The following is a 20,042-nucleotide window of genomic DNA, read 5'->3' on the forward strand; positions in this document are numbered from 1 at the left end:
GGGTTAACTGGTCTAGGAACAGTGGGTTAACTGGTCTAGGAACAGTGGGGTTAACTGGTCTAGGAACAGTGGGTTAACTGGTCTAGGAACAGTGGGTATACTGGTCTAGGAACAGTGGGTTAACTGGTCTAGGAACAGTGGGTTAACTGGTCTAGGAACAGTGGGTTAACTGGTCTAGGAACAGTGGGTTAACTGGTCTAGGAACAGTGGGTTAACTGGTCTAGGAACAGTGGGTTAACTGGTCTAGGAACAGCGGGTTAACTGGTCTAGGAACAGCGGGTTAACTGGTCTAGGAACAGTGGGTTAACTGGTCTAGGAACAGTGGGTTAACTGGTCTAGGAACAGTGGGTTAACTGGTCTAGGAACAGTGGGTTAACTGGTCTAGGAACAGTGGGTTAACTGGTCTAGGAACAGTGGGTTAACTGGTCTAGGAACAGTGGGGTTAACTGGTCTAGGAACAGTGGGGTTAACTGGTCTAGGAACAGTGGGGTTAACTGGTCTAGGAACAGGGGGTTAACTGGTCTAGGAACAGTGGGTTAACTGGTCTAGGAACAGTGGGTTAACTGGTCTAGGAACAGTGGGTTAACTGGTCTAGGAACAGTGGGTTAACTGGTCTAGGAACAGTGGGTTAACTGGTCTAGGAACAGTGGGTTAACTGGTCTAGGAACAGTGGGTTAACTGGTCTAGGAACAGTGGGTTAACTGGTCTAGGAACAGTGGGTTAACTGGTCTAGGAACAGGGGGTTAACTGGTCTAGGAACAGTGGGTTAACTGGTCTAGGAACAGTGGGTTAACTGGTCTAGGAACAGTGGGTTAACTGGTCTAGGAACAGTGGGTTAACTGGTCTAGGAACAGTGGGTTAACTGGTCTAGGAACAGTGGGTTAACTGGTCTAGGAACAGTGGGTTAACTGGTCTAGGAACAGTGGGTTAACTGCCTTGTTCAGGGGCAGAACGACAGATTTGTACCTTGTCAGCTCGGGGATTTGAACTAGCAACCTTTAGGCTGCTAGTCCAACGCTCTAACCACTAGGTAGAAGGTCACATCTGGCGGCACAGCGACTCTGTAACGAGAAATCCACCCACAGTAAGACATCAAAATGTTACTCTGTTTATGAGCTGTTGAAGGAATACAAACATGACAATTACATTCATATCAATCAATCACATGTATTTATATAGCCCTTCTTACGTCAGCTGATGTCACAAAGTGCTGTACAGAAACCCAGCCTAAAACCCCAAACAGCAAGCAATGCAGGTGTAGAAGCACGGTGGCTAGGAAAAACTCCCTAGAAAGGAAGGAACCTAGAGAGGAACCAGGCTATGTGGGGTGGCCAGTCCTCTTCTGGCTGTGCCGGGTGGAGATTATAACAACATGGCCAAGATGTTCAAATGTTCATAAATGACCAGCATGGTCAAATAATAATAATCACAGTGGTTGTAGAGGGTCCAACAGGTCAGCACCTCAGGAGTAAATGTCAGTTGGCTTTTCATTGCCGATCATTCAGAGTTGGAGACAGCAGGTGAGGTAGAGAGAGAGAGTCGAAAACAGCAGGTCTGGGACAGGTAGCACGTCCGGTGAACAGGTCAGGATTCCATAGCCGCAGGCAGAACAGTTGAAACTGGAGCAGCAGCACGGCCAGGTGGACTGGGGACAGCAAGGAGTCATCATGCCAGGTAGTCCTGAGGCATGGTCCTCCGGGAGGGGAGGGAGAATGAGAGAATTAGAGAGAGCATACTTAAGACAGGAGAAATACTCCACATATAACAGACTGACCCTAGCCCCCCCGACACATAAACTACTGCAGCATAAATACTGGAGGCTGAGACAGGAGGGATCAGGAGACACTGTGGCCCCATCTGAGGAAACCCCCGGACAGGGCCAAACAGGAAGGATATAACCCCACCCACTTTGCCAAAGCACAGCCCCCACACCACTAGAGGGATATCTTCAACCACCAACTTACCATCCTGAGACAAGGCCGAGTACAGCCAACGAAAATCTCCGCCACTGCACAAACCAAGGGGGGGTACCAACCCGAACAGGAAGGTCACGTCAGAGATAGCAAGGGCGGTTCGTTGCTCCTGTGCCTTTCCGTTCACCTTCACACTCCTGGGCCAGACTACACTCAATCATATGACCCACTGAAGAGATGAGTCTTCAGTAAAGACTTAAAGGTTGAGACCGAGTCTGCGTCTCTTACATGGATAGGCAGACCATTCCATTAAAATGGAGCTCTATAGGAGAAAGCCCTGGTTACATTAAATTAGTTCATTTAAGTTTCATCACATTTCCGAGGACGTCAGTAACCCTGGGGTGCCGTGGGTAACAGTAACCCTGGGGTGCCGTGGGTAACAGTAACCCTGGGGTGCCGTGGGTAACAGTAACCCTAGGGTGCCCCCCCCCCCCAGGAAGCGCCAGCAAGTCGCTGACGCAAGGGTCACCCTCTCTCCTCCACTACAAGGCCTTAGTGATGTGTTCTCTCTCTCCTCCACTACAAGGCCTTAGTGATGTGTTCTCTCTCTCCTCCACTACAAGGCCTTAGTGATGTGTTCTCTCTCTCCTCCACTACAAGGCCTTAGTGATGTGTTCTCTCTCTCCTCCACTACAAGGCCTTAGTGATGTGTTCTCTCTCTCCTCCACTACAAGGCCTTAGTGATGTGTTCTCTCTCTCCTCCACTACAAGGCCTTAGTGATGTGTTCTCTCTCTCCTCCACTACAAGGCCTTAGTGATATGTTCTCTCTCTCCTCCACTACAAGGCCTTAGTGATATGTTCTCTCTCTCCTCCACTACAAGGCCTTAGTGATGTGTTCTCTCTCTCCTCCACTACAAGGCCTTAGTGATGTGTTCTCTCTCTCCTCCACTACAAGGCCTTAGTGATGTGTTCTCTCTCTCCTCCACTACAAGGCCTTAGTGATGTGTTCTCTCTCTCCTCCACTACAAGGCCTTAGTGATGTGTTCTCTCTCTCCTCCACTACAATGCCTTAGTGATGTGTTCTCTCTCTCCTCCACTACAAGGCCTTAGTGATGTGTTCTCTCTCTCCTCCACTACAAGGCCTTAGTGATGTGTTCTCTCTCTCCTCCACTACAAGGCCTTAGTGATGTGTTCTCTCTCTCCTCCACTACAAGACCTTAGTGATGTGTCCTCTCTCTCCTCCACTACAAGGCCTTAGTGATGTGTTCTCTCTCTCCTCCACTACAAGACCTTAGTGATGTGTCCTCTCTCTCTACAGGAGCCTACTTGTAAGGTGTGTAGTCAGACTCCTGTAGTCCAATCCTCCAAACACCTGTTCCTGGACCTGCCCAAGGTACACACAGTCACGTCTTTCAAATGTCCCACCATGTTAGTTTGTCTCTAAGTCCACATAATAAGATAAGATGTTATAGGTGTTTAAACTAAGGTGCTTGTTTATCTCTTCCTCCCGTACCTTTTTTCTCTCTCTCTCTCTCGTATACCACCCTGTCTCTTTTTCTCTCTCTGTTTCTCTCTCTCTCTCTGTTTCTCTCTCTCTGTTTCTCTCACTCTTTCTTTCTTTCTCTCTCTCTCTCTCTCTCTTTCACTCTCTTTCTCTCCTTCTCTCTCGTATACCACTCTTTCTCTGTGGTCAGTTGGAGGCTGAGTTGGAGCAGTGGTTGGAGAGGTCTACTGGGTCAGGGGATTGGACGGCCAATGCCAAACAGATCACCAGATCCTGGGTGAGGGACGGACTCAAACCCCGCTGCATCACCAGAGACCTGAAGTGGGGAACCCCTGTACCTCACCCCGACTTCTCTGACAAGGTACCAGACAAACTCAACCTTCAGTAGTTTTCTCTCTCTCTAGCTCTCTCTCTTTCTCTAGCTCTCTCTCTTTCTCTAGCTCTCTCTCTCTCTTTCTCTAGCTCTCGTTCTCTTTCTCTAGCGCTCTCTCTTTCTCTAGCTCTTTCTCTAGCTCTCGTTCTCTTTCTCTAGCTCTCTTTCTCTAGCTCTCTCTCTTTCTCGTTGTCTCTCTTTCTCGTTGTCTCTCTCTTTCTCTTTATCTCTCTCTCTCTCTCTCTCATTCTCTTGAACACACACACTCTGTTTTCTCTCTCCCCCCCATTCAGGAAGTAATCATCTTACTCTTCTTTCGTCTCCAGGTGTTCTACGTGTGGTTTGACGCTCCTATTGGTTACCTGTCCATCACAGCCAACTACACTGACCAATGGGAGAAGTGGTGGAAGAACCCACAGCAGGTACAGTGTGTCTACCAATCAGGTCATACTCTGTGATGTTTACAGCCTTCTGGTCTCTTTAAACCCAACTCCACCCAGCTACAGACTTCAGTTCTACAGCCTTCTAGTCTCCCCAGTGGATCAACACTTAATCATATCAAATTCAACTAATCAACCACGGTTAGCTCAGTCAGGTGTGTTAATTCTGAAAACAATCCTTCATAAATAGCAGCCATCCAGGACTGAATTTCTGATATATTCCAGACATGTTTGGATCTGTAATTCCTTTATTCTACCACCAGGTGGAGCTGTATAACTTTGTGTAATTTCTGTGTTCTACCACCAGGTGGAGATGTATAACATCATGTAATTCCTGTATTCTACCACCAGGTGGAGCTGTATAACGTCATGTAATTCCTGTATTCTACCACCAGGTGGAGCTGTATAACGTCATGTAATTCCTGTATTCTACCACCAGGTGGAGCTGTATAACTTCATGTAATTCCTGTATTCTACCACCAGGTGCAGCTGTATAACTTCATGTAATTCCTGTATTCTACCACCAGGTGGAGCTGTATAGCATCATGTAATTCCTGTATTCTACCACCAGGTGGAGCTGTATAACGTCATGTAATTCCTGTATTCTACCACCAGGTGGAGCTGTATAACTTCATGGCCAAGGACAATGTTCCGTTCCACAGTGTAGTGTTCCCCTGCTCTCTACTGGGAGCACAGGACAACTATACACTGGTCAACCACCTGGTGGCTACAGGTAACACACACACACATACACACACACACACACACACAAAGGGCTTTAGTGTTGGTCAAACTTGAAATCCCTATTAATGTTACAGACAATACAATTTAATATTTCAGATATTTCATTTTTAGTTTGACCACTGTGGTTGTTGACTGTTCATGTTCAGCCGTTGTTACCCAGTTGAATCCCCAGTCGTTGTGGATAAGATGAAATGAGCCACCGTGTCGGTGTTTCCTCTCAGAGTACCTGAACTACGAGGACACCAAGTTCTCTAAGAGTCGAGGTGTTGGTGTGTTTGGTGACATGGCCAAGGATACGGGCATCCCCTCTGACGTGTGGCGATTCTACCTGCTGTACCTCCGTCCCGAGGGACAGGACTCGGCCTTCTCCTGGGTCGACATGGCCACCAAGAACAACTCTGAGCTGCTCAATAACCTGGGCAACTTCATCAACAGGTACTGTAGCAGGAGAGGTAGAGGCTGGGTCTGTAGCAGGAGAGGTAGAGGCTGGGTCTGTAGCAGGAGAGGTAGAGGCTGGTCCTCAACAGGTTCTGTAGCAGGAGAGGTAGAGGCTGGTTCTGTAGCAGGAGAGGTAGAGGCTGGGCCTCAACAGGTTCTGTAGCAGGAGAGGTAGAGGCTGGGTCTGTAGCAGGAGAGGTAGAGGCTGGTTCTGTAGCAGGAGAGGTAGAGGCTGGGTCTGTAGCAGGAGAGGTAGAGGCTGGGCCTCAACAGGTTCTGTAGCAGGAGAGGTAGAGGCTGGTTCTGTAGCAGGAGAGGTAGAGGCTGGGACTGTAGCAGGAGAGGTAGAGGCTGGGCCTCAACAGGTTCTGTAGCAGGAGAGGTAGAGGCTGGTTCTGTAGCAGGAGAGGTAGAGGCTGGGCCTCAACAGGTTCTGTAGCAGGAGAGGTAGAGGCTGGGTCTGTAGCAGGAGAGGTAGAGACTGGGTCTGTAGCAGGAGAGGTAGAGGCTGGGTCTGTAGCAGGAGAGGTAGAGGCTGGGTCTGTAGCTGGAGAGGTAGAGGCTGGGTCTGTAGCAGGAGAGGTAGAGGCTGGGCCTCAACAGGTTCTGTAGCAGGAGAGGTAGAGGCTGGTTCTCAACAGGTTCTGTAGCAGGAGAGGTAGAGGCTGGTTCTGTAGCAGGAGAGGTAGAGACTGGGTCTGTAGCAGGAGAGGTAGAGGCTGGGACTCAACAGGTACTGTAGCAGGAGAGGTAGAGGCTGGTTCTGTAGCAGGAGAGGTAGAGGCTGGGTCTGTAGCAGGGGAGGTAGAGGCTGGGCCTCAACAGGTTCTGTAGCAGGAGAGATATAGGCTGGTTCTGTAGCAGAAGAGGTAGAGGCTGGGTCTGTAGCTGGAGAGGTAGAGGCTGTGACTCAACAGGTACTGTAGCAGGAGAGGTAGAGGCTGGGTCTGTAGCAGGAGAGGTAGAGGCTGTGACTCAACAGGTTCTGTAGCAGGAGAGGTAGAGGCTGGGTCTGTAGCAGGAGAAGTAGAGGCTGGGTCTGTAGCAGGAGAGGTAGAGGCTGGGTCTGTAGCAGGAGAGGTAGAGGCTGGTTCTGTAGCAGGAGAGGTAGAGGCTGGTTCTGTAGCAGGAGGGGTAGAGGCTGGGTCTGTAGCGGTAGAGGCTGGGTCTGTAGCAGGAGAGGTAGAGGCTGGGTCTGTAAGCAGGAGAGGTAGAGGCTGTGACTCAACAGGTTCTGTAGCCGGAGAGGTAGAGGCTGGGTCTGTAGCAGGAGAGGTAGAGGCTGGGTCTGTAGCAGGAGAAGTAGAGGCTGGGTCTGTAGCAGGAGAGGTAGAGGCTAGTTCTGTGGCAGGAGAGGTAGAGGCTGGTTCTGTGGCAGGAGAGGTAGAGGCTGGGTCTGTAGCAGGAGAGGTAGAGGCTGGGTCTGTAGCAGGAGAGGTAGAGGCTGGGTCTGTAGCAGGAGAGGTAGAGGCTGGGTCTGTAGCAGGAGAGGTAGAGGCTGGTTCTGTGGCAGGAGAGGTAGAGGCTGGGTCTGTAGCAGGAGAGGTAGAGGCTGGGTCTGTAGCAGGAGAGGTAGAGGCTGGGTCTGTTGCAGGAGAGGTAGAGGCTGTGTCTAGCAGGAGGTAGAGGCTGGGTCTGTAAGCAGGAGAGGTAGAGGCTGTGACTCAACAGGTTCTGTAGCAGGAGAGGTAGAGGCTGGGTCTGTAGCTGGAGAGGTAGAGGCTGGGACTCAACAGGTACTGTAGCAGGAGAGGTAGAGGCTGGGTCTGTAGCAGGAGAGGTAGAGGCTGTGACTCAACAGGTTCTGTAGCAGGAGAGGTAGAGGCTGGGTCTGTAGCAGGAGAAGTAGATCCTGGGTCTGTAGCAGGAGAGGTAGAGGCTGGTTCTGTAGCAGGAGAGGTAGAGGCTGGTTCTGTAGCAGGAGGGGTAGAGGCTGGGTCTGTAGCGGTAGAGGCTGGGTCTGTAGCAGGAGAGGTAGAGGCTGGGTCTGTAAGCAGGAGAGGTAGAGGCTGTGACTCAACAGGTTCTGTAGCCGGAGAGGTATAGGCTGGGTCTGTAGCAGGAGAGGTAGAGGCTGGGTCTGTAGCAGGAGAGGTAGAGGCTGGGTCTGTAGCAGGAGAGGTAGAGGCTGGTTCTGTGGCAGGAGAGGTAGAGGCTGGGTCTGTAGCAGGAGAGGTAGAGGCTGGGTCTGTAGCAGGAGAGGTAGAGGCTGGGTCTGTTGCAGGAGAGGTAGAGGCTGTGTCTGTAGCAGGAGAGGTAGAGGCTGTGTCTAGCAGGAGAGGTAGAGGCTGTGTCTGTAGCAGGAGAGGTAGAGGCTGTGTCTGTAGCAGGAGAGGTAGAGGCTGGGTCTGTAAGCAGGAGAGGTAGAGGCTGTGACTCAACAGGTTCTGTAGCAGGAGAGGTAGAGGCTGGGTCTGTAGCAGGAGAGGTAGAGGCTGGGTCTGTAAGCAGGAGAGGTAGAGGCTGTGTCTGTAGCAGGAGAGGTAGTGGCTGTGTCTGTAGCAGGAGAGGTAGAGGCTGAGTCTGTAGCAGGAGAGGTAGAGGCTGGGTCTGTAAGCAGGAGAGGTAGAGGCTGGGTCTGTAGCAGGAGAGGTAGAGGCTGGGTCTGTAAGCAGGAGAGGTAGAGGCTGTGACTCAACAGGTTCTGTAGCAGGAGAGGTAGAGGCTGTGTCTGTAGCAGGAGAGGTAGAGGCTGTGTCTGTAGCAGGAGAGGTAGAGGCTGTGTCTGTAGCAGGAGAGGTAGAGGCTGGGTCTGTAGCAGGAGAGGTAGAGGCTGGGTCTGTAGCAGGAGAGGTAGAGGCTGGGTCTGTAGCAGGAGAGGTAGAGGCTGGGTCTGTAGCAGGAGAGGTAGAGGCTGGGTCTGTTGCAGGAGAGGTAGAGGCTGGGTCTGTTGCAGGAGAGGTAGAGGCTGGGTCTGTAGCAGGAGAGGTAGAGGCTGGGTCTGTAGCAGGAGAGGTAGAGGCTGTGTCTGTAGCAGGAGAGGTAGAGGCTGTGTCTGTAGCAGGAGAGGTAGAGGCTGGGTCTGTAAGCAGGAGAGGTAGAGGCTGGTCCTCAACAGGTTCTGTAGCAGGAGAGGTAGAGGCTGGGTCTGTAGCAGGAGAGGTAGAGCCTGGGTCTGTAGCAGGAGAGTTAGAGGCTGGGTCTGTAGCAGGAGAGGTAGAGGCTGGGTCTGGGGGTGTGGAAAGAGCAGAGTACCAACAGCTGAATCTCTAAACCAGGAAATGTGTCATTTATTATTCAGGTAGTTGTGTTTTATTTTAAATCGTTAAATAAATGATAAGGTATTGGAATTAATCATTAATCATGAAGTCAACACATTGGGAAATGTAAGGAATTGCTTGTGATGAACTCTCCCTTCCTCCTCCCTCCCTCTCTTCCTCCCCTCTCCCTCCCTCCCTCCCCCCACCCTCCCTCCCTCCACCCTCCCTCCCTCCACCCTCCTTCCTCTCCCCCCTCCACCCTCCTTCCTCTCCCCCCACCCTCCCTCCCTCTCTCCTCCCTCCCTCCCTCTCTTCCTCCCCTCCCCCCTCCCTCCCCTCCCTCCCCTCCCTCCCCTCCCTCCCTCCCTCTCTTCCTCCCCTCTCCCTCCCTCCTCCCCTCCCTCTCTTCCTCCCCCTCTTCCTCCCCTCTCCCTCCCTCCCTCTCTCCTCCCTCCCTCCCTCTCTTCCTCCCCTCTCTTCCTCCCCTCTCCCTCCCTCGCCCTCCCTCCCTCTCTTCCCCCCCCTCCCTCTCTTCCCCCCCCTCCCTCCCTCCCTCTCTTCCTCCCCTCTCCCTCCCTCCCTCCCTCCCTCCCTCCCTCCCTCCCTCCCTCCCTCCCTCCCTCCTCCCCACTCTCTCCCTCTCTCCCTCCCTCTCTCCTCCCTCCCCCTCTCCCTCCCTCCCTCCCTCTCTTCCTCCCCTCCCCTCTCCGTCCCTCCCTCCCTCTCTTCCTCCCCTCCCCTCTCCGTCCCTCCCTCCCCTCTCCGTCCCTCCCTCCCTCTCTTCTTCCCCTCCCCTCTCCCTCCTCCCCTCCCTCTCTCCCTCCTCCCCTCCCTCCCTCCGTCCCTCTCTCCTCCCTCCCTCCCTTCCTCTCCCTCCCTCCCTCCTCCACTCCCTCCCTCTCTCTCTTCCTCCCCTCTCCCTCCCTCCCTCTCTCCTCCCTCTCTCTCTTCCTCCCCTCTCCCTCCCTCCCTCTCTCCTCCCTCCCTCTCTTCCTCCCCTCTCCCTCCCTCCCTCTCTCCTCCCTCCCTCTCTTCCTCCCCTCTCCCTCCCTCCCTCCCTCCCTCCCTCTCTTCCTCCCCTCTCCCTCCCTCTCTTCCTCCCCTCTCCCTCCCTCCCTCCCTCTCTTCCTCCCCTCTCCCTCCCTCTCTCCCCCCACCCTCCCTCCTCTCCCTCCCTCCCTCTCTCCCCTCTCCCTCCCTCCCTCCCTCCCTCCCTCCCTCCCTCCCTCCCTCCCCTCCCTCCCTCCCTCCCTCCCTCTCTCCCTCCCTCCCTCCCTCCCTCTCTCAGGGCTGGTATGTTTGTCAGTAAGTTCTTTGAGAGCTGTGTCCCTGCCATGGCTCTTCAGCAGGAGGACAAGAGACTGTTGGCTCAGGTGGGATGGGAGCTGAAGCAGTACATTAACCTCATGGACAGAGTCAAGTAAGAACCAGTTGTCAAAATGCTGCTTGTCACACACACACACACACACACACACACACACTTGCACTGACACAGTTTTAGGAGTGTCTGAAAAGAATGGAGAGTTGAAAGTTGAAGTTTATATTTTGTGTTGTGGTCTGGAGAGTTCATGTTGAAGTTTATATGTTATATTGTGGTCTGGAGAGTTGATGTTGAAGTTTATATGTTATATTGTGGTCTGGAGAGTTCATGTTGAAGTTTATATGTTATATTGTGGTCTGGAGAGTTCATGTTGAAGTTTATATGTTATATTGTGGTCTGGAGAGTTCATGTTGAAGTTTATATGTTATATTGTGGTCTGGAGAGTTCATGTTGAAGTTTATATGTTATATTGTGGTCTGGAGAGTTCATGTTGAAGTTTATATGTTATATTGTGGTCTGGAGAGTTCATGTTGACGCAGCACCACCATAATGTACAACACATTTTGAAATAAGGTCATATTTGACCGTGTTGCTAATTCTGTTCTGTTCACCCTATCAGGATCTGTTCTGTTCTGTTCACCCTATCAGGATCTGTTCTGTTCTGTTCACCCTATCAGGATCTGTTCTGTTCTGTTCACCCTATCAGGATCTGTTCTGTTCTGTTCACCCTATCAGGATCTGTTCTGTTCTGTTCACCCTATCAGGATCTTCTCTGTTCTGTTCACCCTATCAGGATCCGGGATGCCCTGAAGTGTATCCTCAACATCTCTCGCCACGGTAACCAGTACATCCAGGTCAACGAACCCTGGAAGAAAATTAAAGGAGACGAAACAGACAGGTTTGTCTATTTCTCTCACTCACTCACTCACTCACTCACGCGCGCACACACACACAACAGGTCACAAATCTTGCTGCTGTGATGGCACGCTGTGGAATTTCACCCAGTAGATATGGGAGTTTATCAAAATTGGATTTGTTTTCAAATTATTTGTGGATCTGTGTAATCTGTGGTCATACATTAGGCAGGAGGTTAGGAAGTACAGCTCAGTTTCCACCTCATTTTGTGGGCAGTGAGCACATAGCCTGTCTTCTCTTGAGAGCCATGTCTGCCTACGGCGGCCTTTCTCAATAGCAAGGCTATGCTCACTGAGTCTGTACATAGTCAAAGCTTTCCTTAATTTTGGGTCAGTCACAGTGGTCAGGTATTCTGCCGCTGTGTACTCTCTGTGTAGGGCCAAATAACATTCTAGTTTGCTCTGTTTTTTTGTAAATTCTTTCCAATGTGTCAAGTAATTCTCTTTTTGTTTTCTCATGATTTGGTTGGGTCTAATTGTGCTGCTGTCCTGGGGCTCTGTAGGGTGTGTTTGTGTTTGTGAACAGAGCCCCAGGACCAGCTTGCTTAGGGGACTCTTCTCCAAGTTCATCTCTCTGTAGGTGATGGCTTTGTTATGGAAGGTTTGGGAATCGCTTCCTTTTAGGTGGTTATAGAATTTAACGGCTCTTTTCTGGATTTTGATAATTAGCGGGTTTCTTCCTAATTCTGCTCTGCATGCATTATTTGGTGTTCTACGTTGTACACGGAGGATATTTTTCCATAATTTTGCATGCAGAGTCTCAATTTGGTTTTCGTCTCATTTTGTAAATTCTTGGTTGGTGAGCGGACCCCAGACCTCACAACCATACAGGGCAATGGCTTCTATAGCTGATTCAATTATTTTTTTAGCCAGATCCTAATTGGTATGTCGAATTTCTCTCTTTCGCTTTCACTCTCTGTCCCTCTCTCTCTCAGTAATGCCCTCCCCCCTCTCTCTCTCAGTAATGCCCCCCCCTCTCTCTCTCAGTAATGCCCTCCCCCCCTCTCTCTCTCAGTAATGCCCTCCCCCCCTCTCTCTCTCAGTAATGCCCTCCCCCCCCCCTCTCTCTCAGTAATGCCCCCCCCCTCTCTCTCTCAGTAATGCCCTCCCCCCCTCTCTCTCTCAGTAATGCCCCCCCCCCCTCTCTCTCTCTCAGTAATGCCCTCCCCCCCTCTCTCTCTCAGTAATGCCCTCCCCCCCCTCTCAGTAATGCCCTCCCCCCCTCTCTCTCTCAGTAATGCCCTCCCCCCCTCTCTCTCTCAGTAATGCCCTCCCCCCCTCTCTCTCTCAGTAATGCCCTCCCCCCCTCTCTCTCTCAGTAATGCCCTCCCCCCCCTCTCTCTCAGTAATGCCCCCCCCTCTCTCTCTCAGTAATGCCCTCCCCCCCTCTCTCTCTCAGTAATGCCCTCCCCCCCTCTCTCAGTAATGCCCTCCCCCCCTCTCTCTCTCAGTAATGCCCTCCCCCCCTCTCTCTCTCAGTAATGCCCTCCCCCCCCTCTCTCTCTCAGTAATGCCCTCCCCCCCCTCTCTCTCAGTAATGCCCCCCCCTCTCTCTCTCAGTAATGCCCTCCCCCCCCTCTCTCTCTCAGTAATGCCCTCCCCCCCCTCTCTCTCTCAGTAATGCCCCCCCCCCTCTCTCTTCCAGGCAGCGATCGGGTACAGTGACAGGTGTGTCTGTGAATGTGGCATGCCTGCTGTCCCTCTCTCTCTCAGTAATGCCCCCCCCCCTCTCTTCCAGGCAGCGATCGGGTACAGTGACAGGTGTGTCTGTGAATGTGGCATGCCTCCTCTCCCTCTCTCTCTCAGTAATGCCCTTCCTCCCCCCCTCTTCCAGGCAGCGATCGGGTACAGTGACAGGTGTGTCTGTGAATGTGGCGAGCCTGCTTTCCCTCTCTCTCTCAGTAATGCCCTTCCTCCCCCTCTCTCTCTCTTCCAGGCAGCGATCGGGTACAGTGACAGGTGTGTCTGTGAATGTGGCATGCCTGCTGTCCCTCTCTCTCTCAGTAATGCCATTCCTCCCCCCCTCTTCCAGGCAGCGATCGGGTACAGTGACAGGTGTGTCTGTGAATGTGGCGTGCCTGCTGTCCCTCTCTCTCTCAGTAATGCCCTTCCTCCCCCTCTCTCTCTCTTCCAGGCAGCGATCGGGTACAGTGACAGATGTGTCTGTGAATGTGGCATGCCTGCTGTCCCTCTCTCTCTCAGTAATGCCCTTCCTCCCCCCCTCTTCCAGGCAGCGATCGGGTACAGTGACAGGTGTGTCTGTGAATGTGGCGTGCCTGCTGTCCGTCATGCTCCAGCCCTACATGCCAACGGTCAGTCACACCATCCGCCAGCAGCTGAACGCTCCGCCCTCCGTTACCGGGACCCTGCTGCAGGGCACAGGGAACTTCGTCTGCTCTCTGCCCGCCGGGCATCACATTGGCACGGTGAGGAGAGATCTGTTAGATATGAACAGAGGGAAATCACTTTGTCACGTGTTCCATTATATTTCTACGATGTTGATGTTGATTAGAGACTCAGTAGCTCTTAGCAGTATAATCTTCTTGTCTTGGAGACATTTATGGCATTTTAAACATGTTTTTATTTTAATATTACTATGTCTGAATTTGTACTATAAAGTTGTCTAAATTCCAACTCCTTCGTGTTCCTGTCTCGCTCTGTCCCTGTCTCTCTCTGTCCCTGTCTCGCTCTGTCCCTGTCTCTCTCTGTTCCTGTCTCTCTCTGTTCCTGTCTCTCTCTGTCCCTGTCTCTCTCTGTCCCTGTCTCTCTCTGTCCCTGTCTCTCTCTGTCCCTGTCTCGCTCTGTCCCTGTCTCGCTCTGTCCCTGTCTCTCTCTGTCCCTGTCTCGCTCTGTCCCTGTCTCGCTCTGTCCCTGTCTCGCTCTGTCCCTGTCTCGCTCTGTCCCTGTCTCTCTCTGTCACTGTCTCTCTCTGTCCCTGTCTCTCTCTCTGTCCCTGTCTCGCTCTGTCCTTGTCTCTCTCTGTCTCTCTCTCTTTCTCGCTCTGTCCCTCACGCTCTCTCTGTCCCTATCTCTCTCCCTGTCTCTCTCTATCCCTATCTCTGTCCCTGTCACTCCATCTCTCTCTCTGTCACTCCCTGTCTCTCTCTCTGTCTCTGTCTCTCTCTGTCCCTATCTCTGTCGCTGTCTCTCCCTGTCTCTCTCTCTGTCTCTCTCTCTCTGTCCCTCCCTCACTCTCTCTGTCCCTCCCTCACTCTCTCTCTGTCCCTCCCTCACTCTCTCTCTGTCCCTCCCTCACTCTCTCTCTGTCCCTCACTCTCTCTCTGTCCCTCACTCTCTCTCTGTCCCTCTCTCTCTCTCTCTCTGTCTCTCTCTGTCTCTCTCTCTCTCTGTCTCTCTCTCTCTCTCTCTCTCTCTCTCTCTCTCTCTCTCTGTCCCTGTCTCTCTGTCCCTGTCTCTCTCTCTGTCCCTGTCTCTCTCTCTCTGTCCCTCTCACTCCGTCTCACGCAGGTCAGCCCGTTGTTCCAGAAACTAGAGTCCGAACAGATCGAGTCTCTGAAGAAGAGGTTTGGAGGACAGCAGGTCAGTGCAGTGGGGTGAAGGTTAAGAGATGACAGACTAAAATAGTGTAAATTAGATACCGGTAGTGAAAGGAACATTTACTTGAACCAAAAAGAGTGTTTTTATAAAATTCCAGGATGGTTACTTTGATATTTCAACAGGTAGGTAGATGAAATGCCAAACGGACAACGGTAATATAGTACAGCGGTATTGTCCTCAGACAGTGCTGCTCTCTTAGCTTAGTGTATTATAATAAGAATTATATTATAAGGCTCATGACTGTTCAAGAAGGGGTGCGTTGGCGTACCTTGAATAGGTGCAGGGGAATCGATATCCTCTCCTCCTCGATCCCTCCTCAAAACCACAGTGGCAGGGCAGACGTTTTGGTTTTTTTTTTAAATTCAGGAGTGGGCCTTTATCTAAATCTTGTCCTCAATCCCTCCTTCCAGCCAGAGGAGGAGGAAGAAGCCAAACCGAAGGTATCTCACCTTGCTGTGTGTTCTGTATGGAGTGATACAATTACTGTAGACACTTAACACTACTGTAGACACTCTATATTACTGTAGACACTTAACATTACTGTAGACACTTAACATTACTGTAGACACTTAACATTACTGTAGACACTTAACATTACTGTAGACACTTAACATTACTGTAGACACTTAACACTACTGTAGACACTTAACATTACTGTAGACACTTAACACTACTGTAGACACTTAACATTACTGTAGACACTTAACATTACTGTAGACACTTAACACTACTGTAGACACTTAACATTACTGTAGACACTTAACACTACTGTAGACACTTAACATTACTGTAGACACTTAACACTACTGTAGACACTTAACATTACTGTAGACACTTAACACTACTGTAGACACTTAACATTACTGTAGACACTGTTAATGCTCCATATTACTGTAGACACTTAACACTACTGTAGACACTGTTAATGCTCCATATTACTGTAGACACTTAACATTACTGTAGACACTGTTAATGCTCCATATTACTGTAGACACTTAACATTACTGTAGACACTGTTAATGCTCCATATTACTGTAGACACTTAACACTACTGTAGACACTTAACGCTCTATATTACTGTAGACACTTAACATTACTGTAGACACTGTTAATGCTCCATATTACTGTAGACACTTAACACTCCAGATTACTGTTGTCGTGATTTTGGCTATGCTGGATTAAGTGATATGACATGCTATTCTATAAAATATTTTCTCTGTAATTAATATTACCTGATTGAGCTAATCATGTAAATGTAATTAACTAGAAAGTCGGGCACCACAAAATAATATTTATAGAGCTGTTATCTTCCGAATAAACTCTTAAAGACCTAGTAATATTTTACATCAATAGCAGTCAATATTAATCGTCACCTTAATTCAGTCTCATCTGGAAGTTGTAAATTCTTGGTGATCTTCACGAACCCTGGCTAACAAGTTGAATCAGCAATACATAATTGTGTTAAATAATGTATTTACTAAATACCTATCTAATCACACAGAATTACAAATACACAGAATGAATCATACATTGATTACAAATGATGTCATAAAGGAAAATGTCCCTAGTGGGCGGAACAGATATGACAGCTGGTTACACAAAGAAAAGTGGGTTGGGTTTGAGTGAAAGAGCGGGAAGACTGAAGAACTAAGGGAAGAAGCTGTGCTATCGTAAATACAGTATTTTATGCATTCTAAATTACCACTCATTTGGAAAAGGAAAATGCAATAAATCTTTACTCTGAGCTGCGCTTCAGTAGGTTGGTGGTAGATGGAAGACCGTGTTGCCAAACCGAGTCCTTTGTTTTTTGAAGAGTGTCTCTGGTGGTGAACGGGATACGTTGTAGTGTCGTCATTGGTAGATGGGATACTCTGTCCGTCCTTTCCTAGCCCACATTTGCAGCTGCTGCTGCTAACTCAACGGCTAGGAGGTATCACTTCTGTAGCGAATAAGAGTTCAAAGTTCATACCATTCGCAACCAAAGCTCACGCTGAGGTTGGCTTCGTTCTGTAGTTGACATGTTAGTCCTTTTCAACATATGGACCGTCGTCCTCACAACAGGAGGTTACATTGTCGTCAAGGCTTTATATAGGAAAGGAGAGGAGGGCGTGTTTCATTGGTTATAACCAATGTCTCTTCACGTGGGTGGGCCACTGATTGAGCAGAGCCCTAACTTATTGAAAACCCAAATCTCTCATTTGGAAGCTAAAATTACATTTAATCTTTTCACCAATTATTTCATATTCAAACATTTAAATTGCACAACAATTCCATGTGAATCTGATAACTCTGATGTGTAGACTTTCCACTGTAGAGTTTATGTCATCTTATCATTGATGAGAATGTCTCAGATGACAACCGAACTGACATCATATTCATTAAGTACCAACGCATATGTTCAACTGGTCGGATTACCAGAATATAGTTCATTTCCCCCCACCTTCTGATGTTCCCAGAATCTCTATGTTAACCAAAGGATTTTCAATAGTCCCAACAGTAGGGTAGAGAGAGGAAAAGGGTGGTGGGTATTTATGACTGTCATAAACCTACCCCCAGCCAACGTCATGACACTGTTAACGCTCTATATTACTGTAGACACTGTTAACGCTCCATATTACTGTAGACACTGTTAACGCTCCATATTACTGTAGACACTTAACGCTCTGTATTACTGTAGACACTGTTAACGCTCCATATTACTGTTAACGCTCCATATTACTGTAGACAATCCATATTAGTGTAGACACTGTTAAAACACTCTGTATTACTGTAGACACTGTTAAAACACTCCATATTATTGTAGACACTGTTAACACTCCATATTACTGTAGACACTGTTAAAACACTCCATATTACTGTAGACACTGTTAACACTCCATATTACTGTAGACACTGTTAACACTCCATATTGGTGTTCTTTTCATGTGTGGCCCATATGTCTTCATTAATGCACACTAACTCATACTAAACAATTAGATTTTATCGCTCCGGATAAAATAAGAAAATGTGTGCTTTTATTTAATTTATTTTTGAGGCAATGAAAATGTCTTAGTTTTGTTGTTCCCATTAACACATTAACATTGTATGATAGCTTTCTTAACAACAAATGTTTATTTTCTGAGAGTGAAATGTACTAGTGATTGTTGGAGAAGAATTGCTTAACACATGAAACCCGTCTATTCTAGCCAAAGACGACAGCCCAGCCTGATGTCAACGCCCAGACTGATGTCAACGCCCAGCCTGCTACGACCCCAGCTTCAGGTCTGGCTGCTCAGACTGCAGTGAACGGTGCAGACTCTGAGAGAGCCAGGGAGTTAACACTGGCTGTGGCAGAACAGGTAAGATGGGGGGGGGGGGGGACAAATGTTAGGAATTAGGGGTGAAACAATGGAAGTTTAAGCAATTAAATAATCGTCCCCTAAGACATGATTTTCTTCCAAAATGTCTCGTTGGTGTGACGTCCTGATATTGGGACATTGTTACCAATGTGGGATATTGTGTAATGTGGATGATTCCTGGTGCTCACGTTACCTCTCGATCAAATATCGAAACGTGATATTTGTCCTGATGACTGACTCTTCTATTCTACATTATTTCTGCTCCAGGGAGAGACGGTGTTCATTAATTAACTGACTAGTTGGTAATGTTGTCAGTCTAACCTGTTGTCTGCCAGGGAGAGAAGGTGTTCATTAATTAACTGACTAGTTGGTAATGTCAGTCTAACCTGTTGTCTACCAGGGGGAGAAGGTGTTCATTAATTAACTGACTAGTTGGTAATGTTGTCAGTCTAACCTGTTGTCTACCAGGGGGAGAAGGTGTTCATTAATTAACTGACTAGTTGATAATGTCGTCAGTCTAACCTGTTCTCTACCAGGGGGAGAAGGTGCTAGTTGGTAATGTCGTCAGTCTAACCTGCTCTCTGCTCTCTACCAGGGGGAGACGGTGCTAGTTGGTAATGTCGTCGGTCTAACCTGCTCTCTGCCAGGGGGAGAAGGTGCTAGTTGATAATGTCGTCAGTCTAACCTGCTCTCTGTTCTCTACCAGGGGGAGACAGTGCTAGTTGATAATGTCGTCAGTCTAACCTGCTCTCTGCCAGGGGAAGAAGGTACTAGTTGGTAATGTCGTCAGTCTAACCTGCTCTCTGTTCTCTACCAGGGGGAGACGGTGCTAGTTGGTAATGTCGTCAGTCTAACCTGCTCTCTGCCAGGGGGAGAAGGTGCTAGTTGATAATGTCGTCAGTCTAACCTGCTCTCTGTTCTCTACCAGGGGGAGACGGTGCTAGTTGATAATGTCGTCAGTCTAACCTGCTCTCTGCCAGGGGGAGACGGTGCTAGTTGGTAATGTCGTCAGTCTAACCTGCTCTCTGTTCTCTACCAGGGGGAGACGGTGCTAGTTGATAATGTCGTCAGTCTAACCTGTTGTCTACCAGGGGGAGAAGGTGCTAGTTGGTAATGTCGTCAGTCTAACCTGCTCTCTGCTCTCTACCAGGGGGAGACGGTGCTAGTTGGTAATGTCGTCAGTCTAACCTGCTCTCTACCAGGGGGAGAAGGTGCTAGTTGGTAATGTCGTCAGTCTAACCTGCTCTCTGCTCTCTACCAGGGGGAGAAGGTGCTAGTTGGTAATGTCGTCAGTCTAACCTGCTCTCTACCAGGGGGAGAAGGTGCTAGTTGGTAATGTCGTCAGTCTAACCTGCTCTCTGTTCTCTACCAGGGGGAGACGGTGCTAGTTGGTAATGTCGTCAGTCTAACCTGCTCTCTACCAGGGGGAGAAGGTGCTAGTTGGTAATGTCGTCAGTCTAACCTGCTCTCTGCTCTCTGCCAGGGGGAGACGGTGCTAGTTGGTAATGTCGTCAGTCTAACCTGTTGTCTACCAGGGGGAGAAGGTGCTAGTTGGTAATGTCGTCAGTCTAACCTGCTCTCTGCTCTCTACCAGGGGGAGAAGGTGCTAGTTGGTAATGTCGTCAGTCTAACCTGCTCTCTGCTCTCTTCCAGGGGGAGAAGGTGCTAGTTGGTAATGTCGTCAGTCTAACCTGCTCTCTGCTCTCTACCAGGGCGAGAAGGTCCGGACCCTGAAGGGCCAGAAGGCAGAGAAAACTGTGATTGGAGCAGAGGTCACCAAACTACTGGAACTGAAGAAACAGCTGTCCCTGGCTGAGGGAAAGGACCCAGAACCAGTGCTGACAAAAGGGAAGAAGAACGCCCAGCCTGCTACGACCCCAGCTTCAGATCCGGCTGCTCAGACTGCAGTGAACGGTGCAGACTCTGAGAGAGCCAGGGAGTTAACACTGGCTGTGGCAGAACAGGTAAGATGGGGGGGGAACAAATGTAACGAATTAGGAATTAGGGGTGACACAATGAAATAACTGGGCCCTAAGACATGATTTTCACCAGAAATGTCTCGTTACTTTGCCATGCGGGACATAGTCATGTGTAAAGTGACAGAACCATAGCATTTCAAGTCATGTCCGTGTATCCATGGGTGGGCTTGAGGTAATGAGGACTATCTAGCTGGTATTAATGACCCGACTTCACATAACACGCCCAATAACGGCATTTGCGCCAAGCAAACCACTGTTTTTCAATAGAGAACTAAGTTTCAATTACGTAAACGGCTACAGTGAGCTGACTGTTACCCAC

General features: G+C 49.5%; 1 protein-coding gene across 3 annotated transcripts in view; it reads left to right on the plus strand.

Annotated features, from left to right (window-relative positions):
- The window catches only part of mars1 (methionyl-tRNA synthetase 1), an 81,537-nt gene that overhangs the window by 58,730 nt on the left and 2,765 nt on the right, over positions 1-20,042 (plus strand). Inside the window, exons 11-22 of one of the 3 annotated variants that reach the window (XM_090206447.1) lie at positions 3,233-3,307; positions 3,609-3,779; positions 4,118-4,213; positions 4,847-4,964; positions 5,197-5,410; positions 9,902-10,033; positions 10,728-10,832; positions 13,079-13,274; positions 14,317-14,388; positions 14,817-14,846; positions 17,592-17,744; positions 19,457-19,708. In XM_090206447.1, coding sequence (XP_090062573.1) covers positions 3,233-3,307; positions 3,609-3,779; positions 4,118-4,213; positions 4,847-4,964; positions 5,197-5,410; positions 9,902-10,033; positions 10,728-10,832; positions 13,079-13,274; positions 14,317-14,388; positions 14,817-14,846; positions 17,592-17,744; positions 19,457-19,708 — 1,614 coding nt within the window. Of the gene's footprint in view, positions 1-3,232; positions 3,308-3,608; positions 3,780-4,117; positions 4,214-4,670; positions 4,965-5,196; positions 5,411-9,901; positions 10,034-10,727; positions 10,833-13,078; positions 13,275-14,316; positions 14,389-14,816; positions 14,847-17,591; positions 17,746-19,456; positions 19,709-20,042 lie in introns of those variants that run through there. The other 2 variants (XM_090206448.1, XR_016488098.1) reach the window with 2 other exon arrangements.

Source organism: Oncorhynchus mykiss, chromosome 17 (genome assembly GCF_057628025.1).
Source record: "Oncorhynchus mykiss isolate SJ-2025 chromosome 17, ASM5762802v1, whole genome shotgun sequence".
NCBI lineage: Eukaryota > Metazoa > Chordata > Actinopteri > Salmoniformes > Salmonidae > Oncorhynchus > Oncorhynchus mykiss.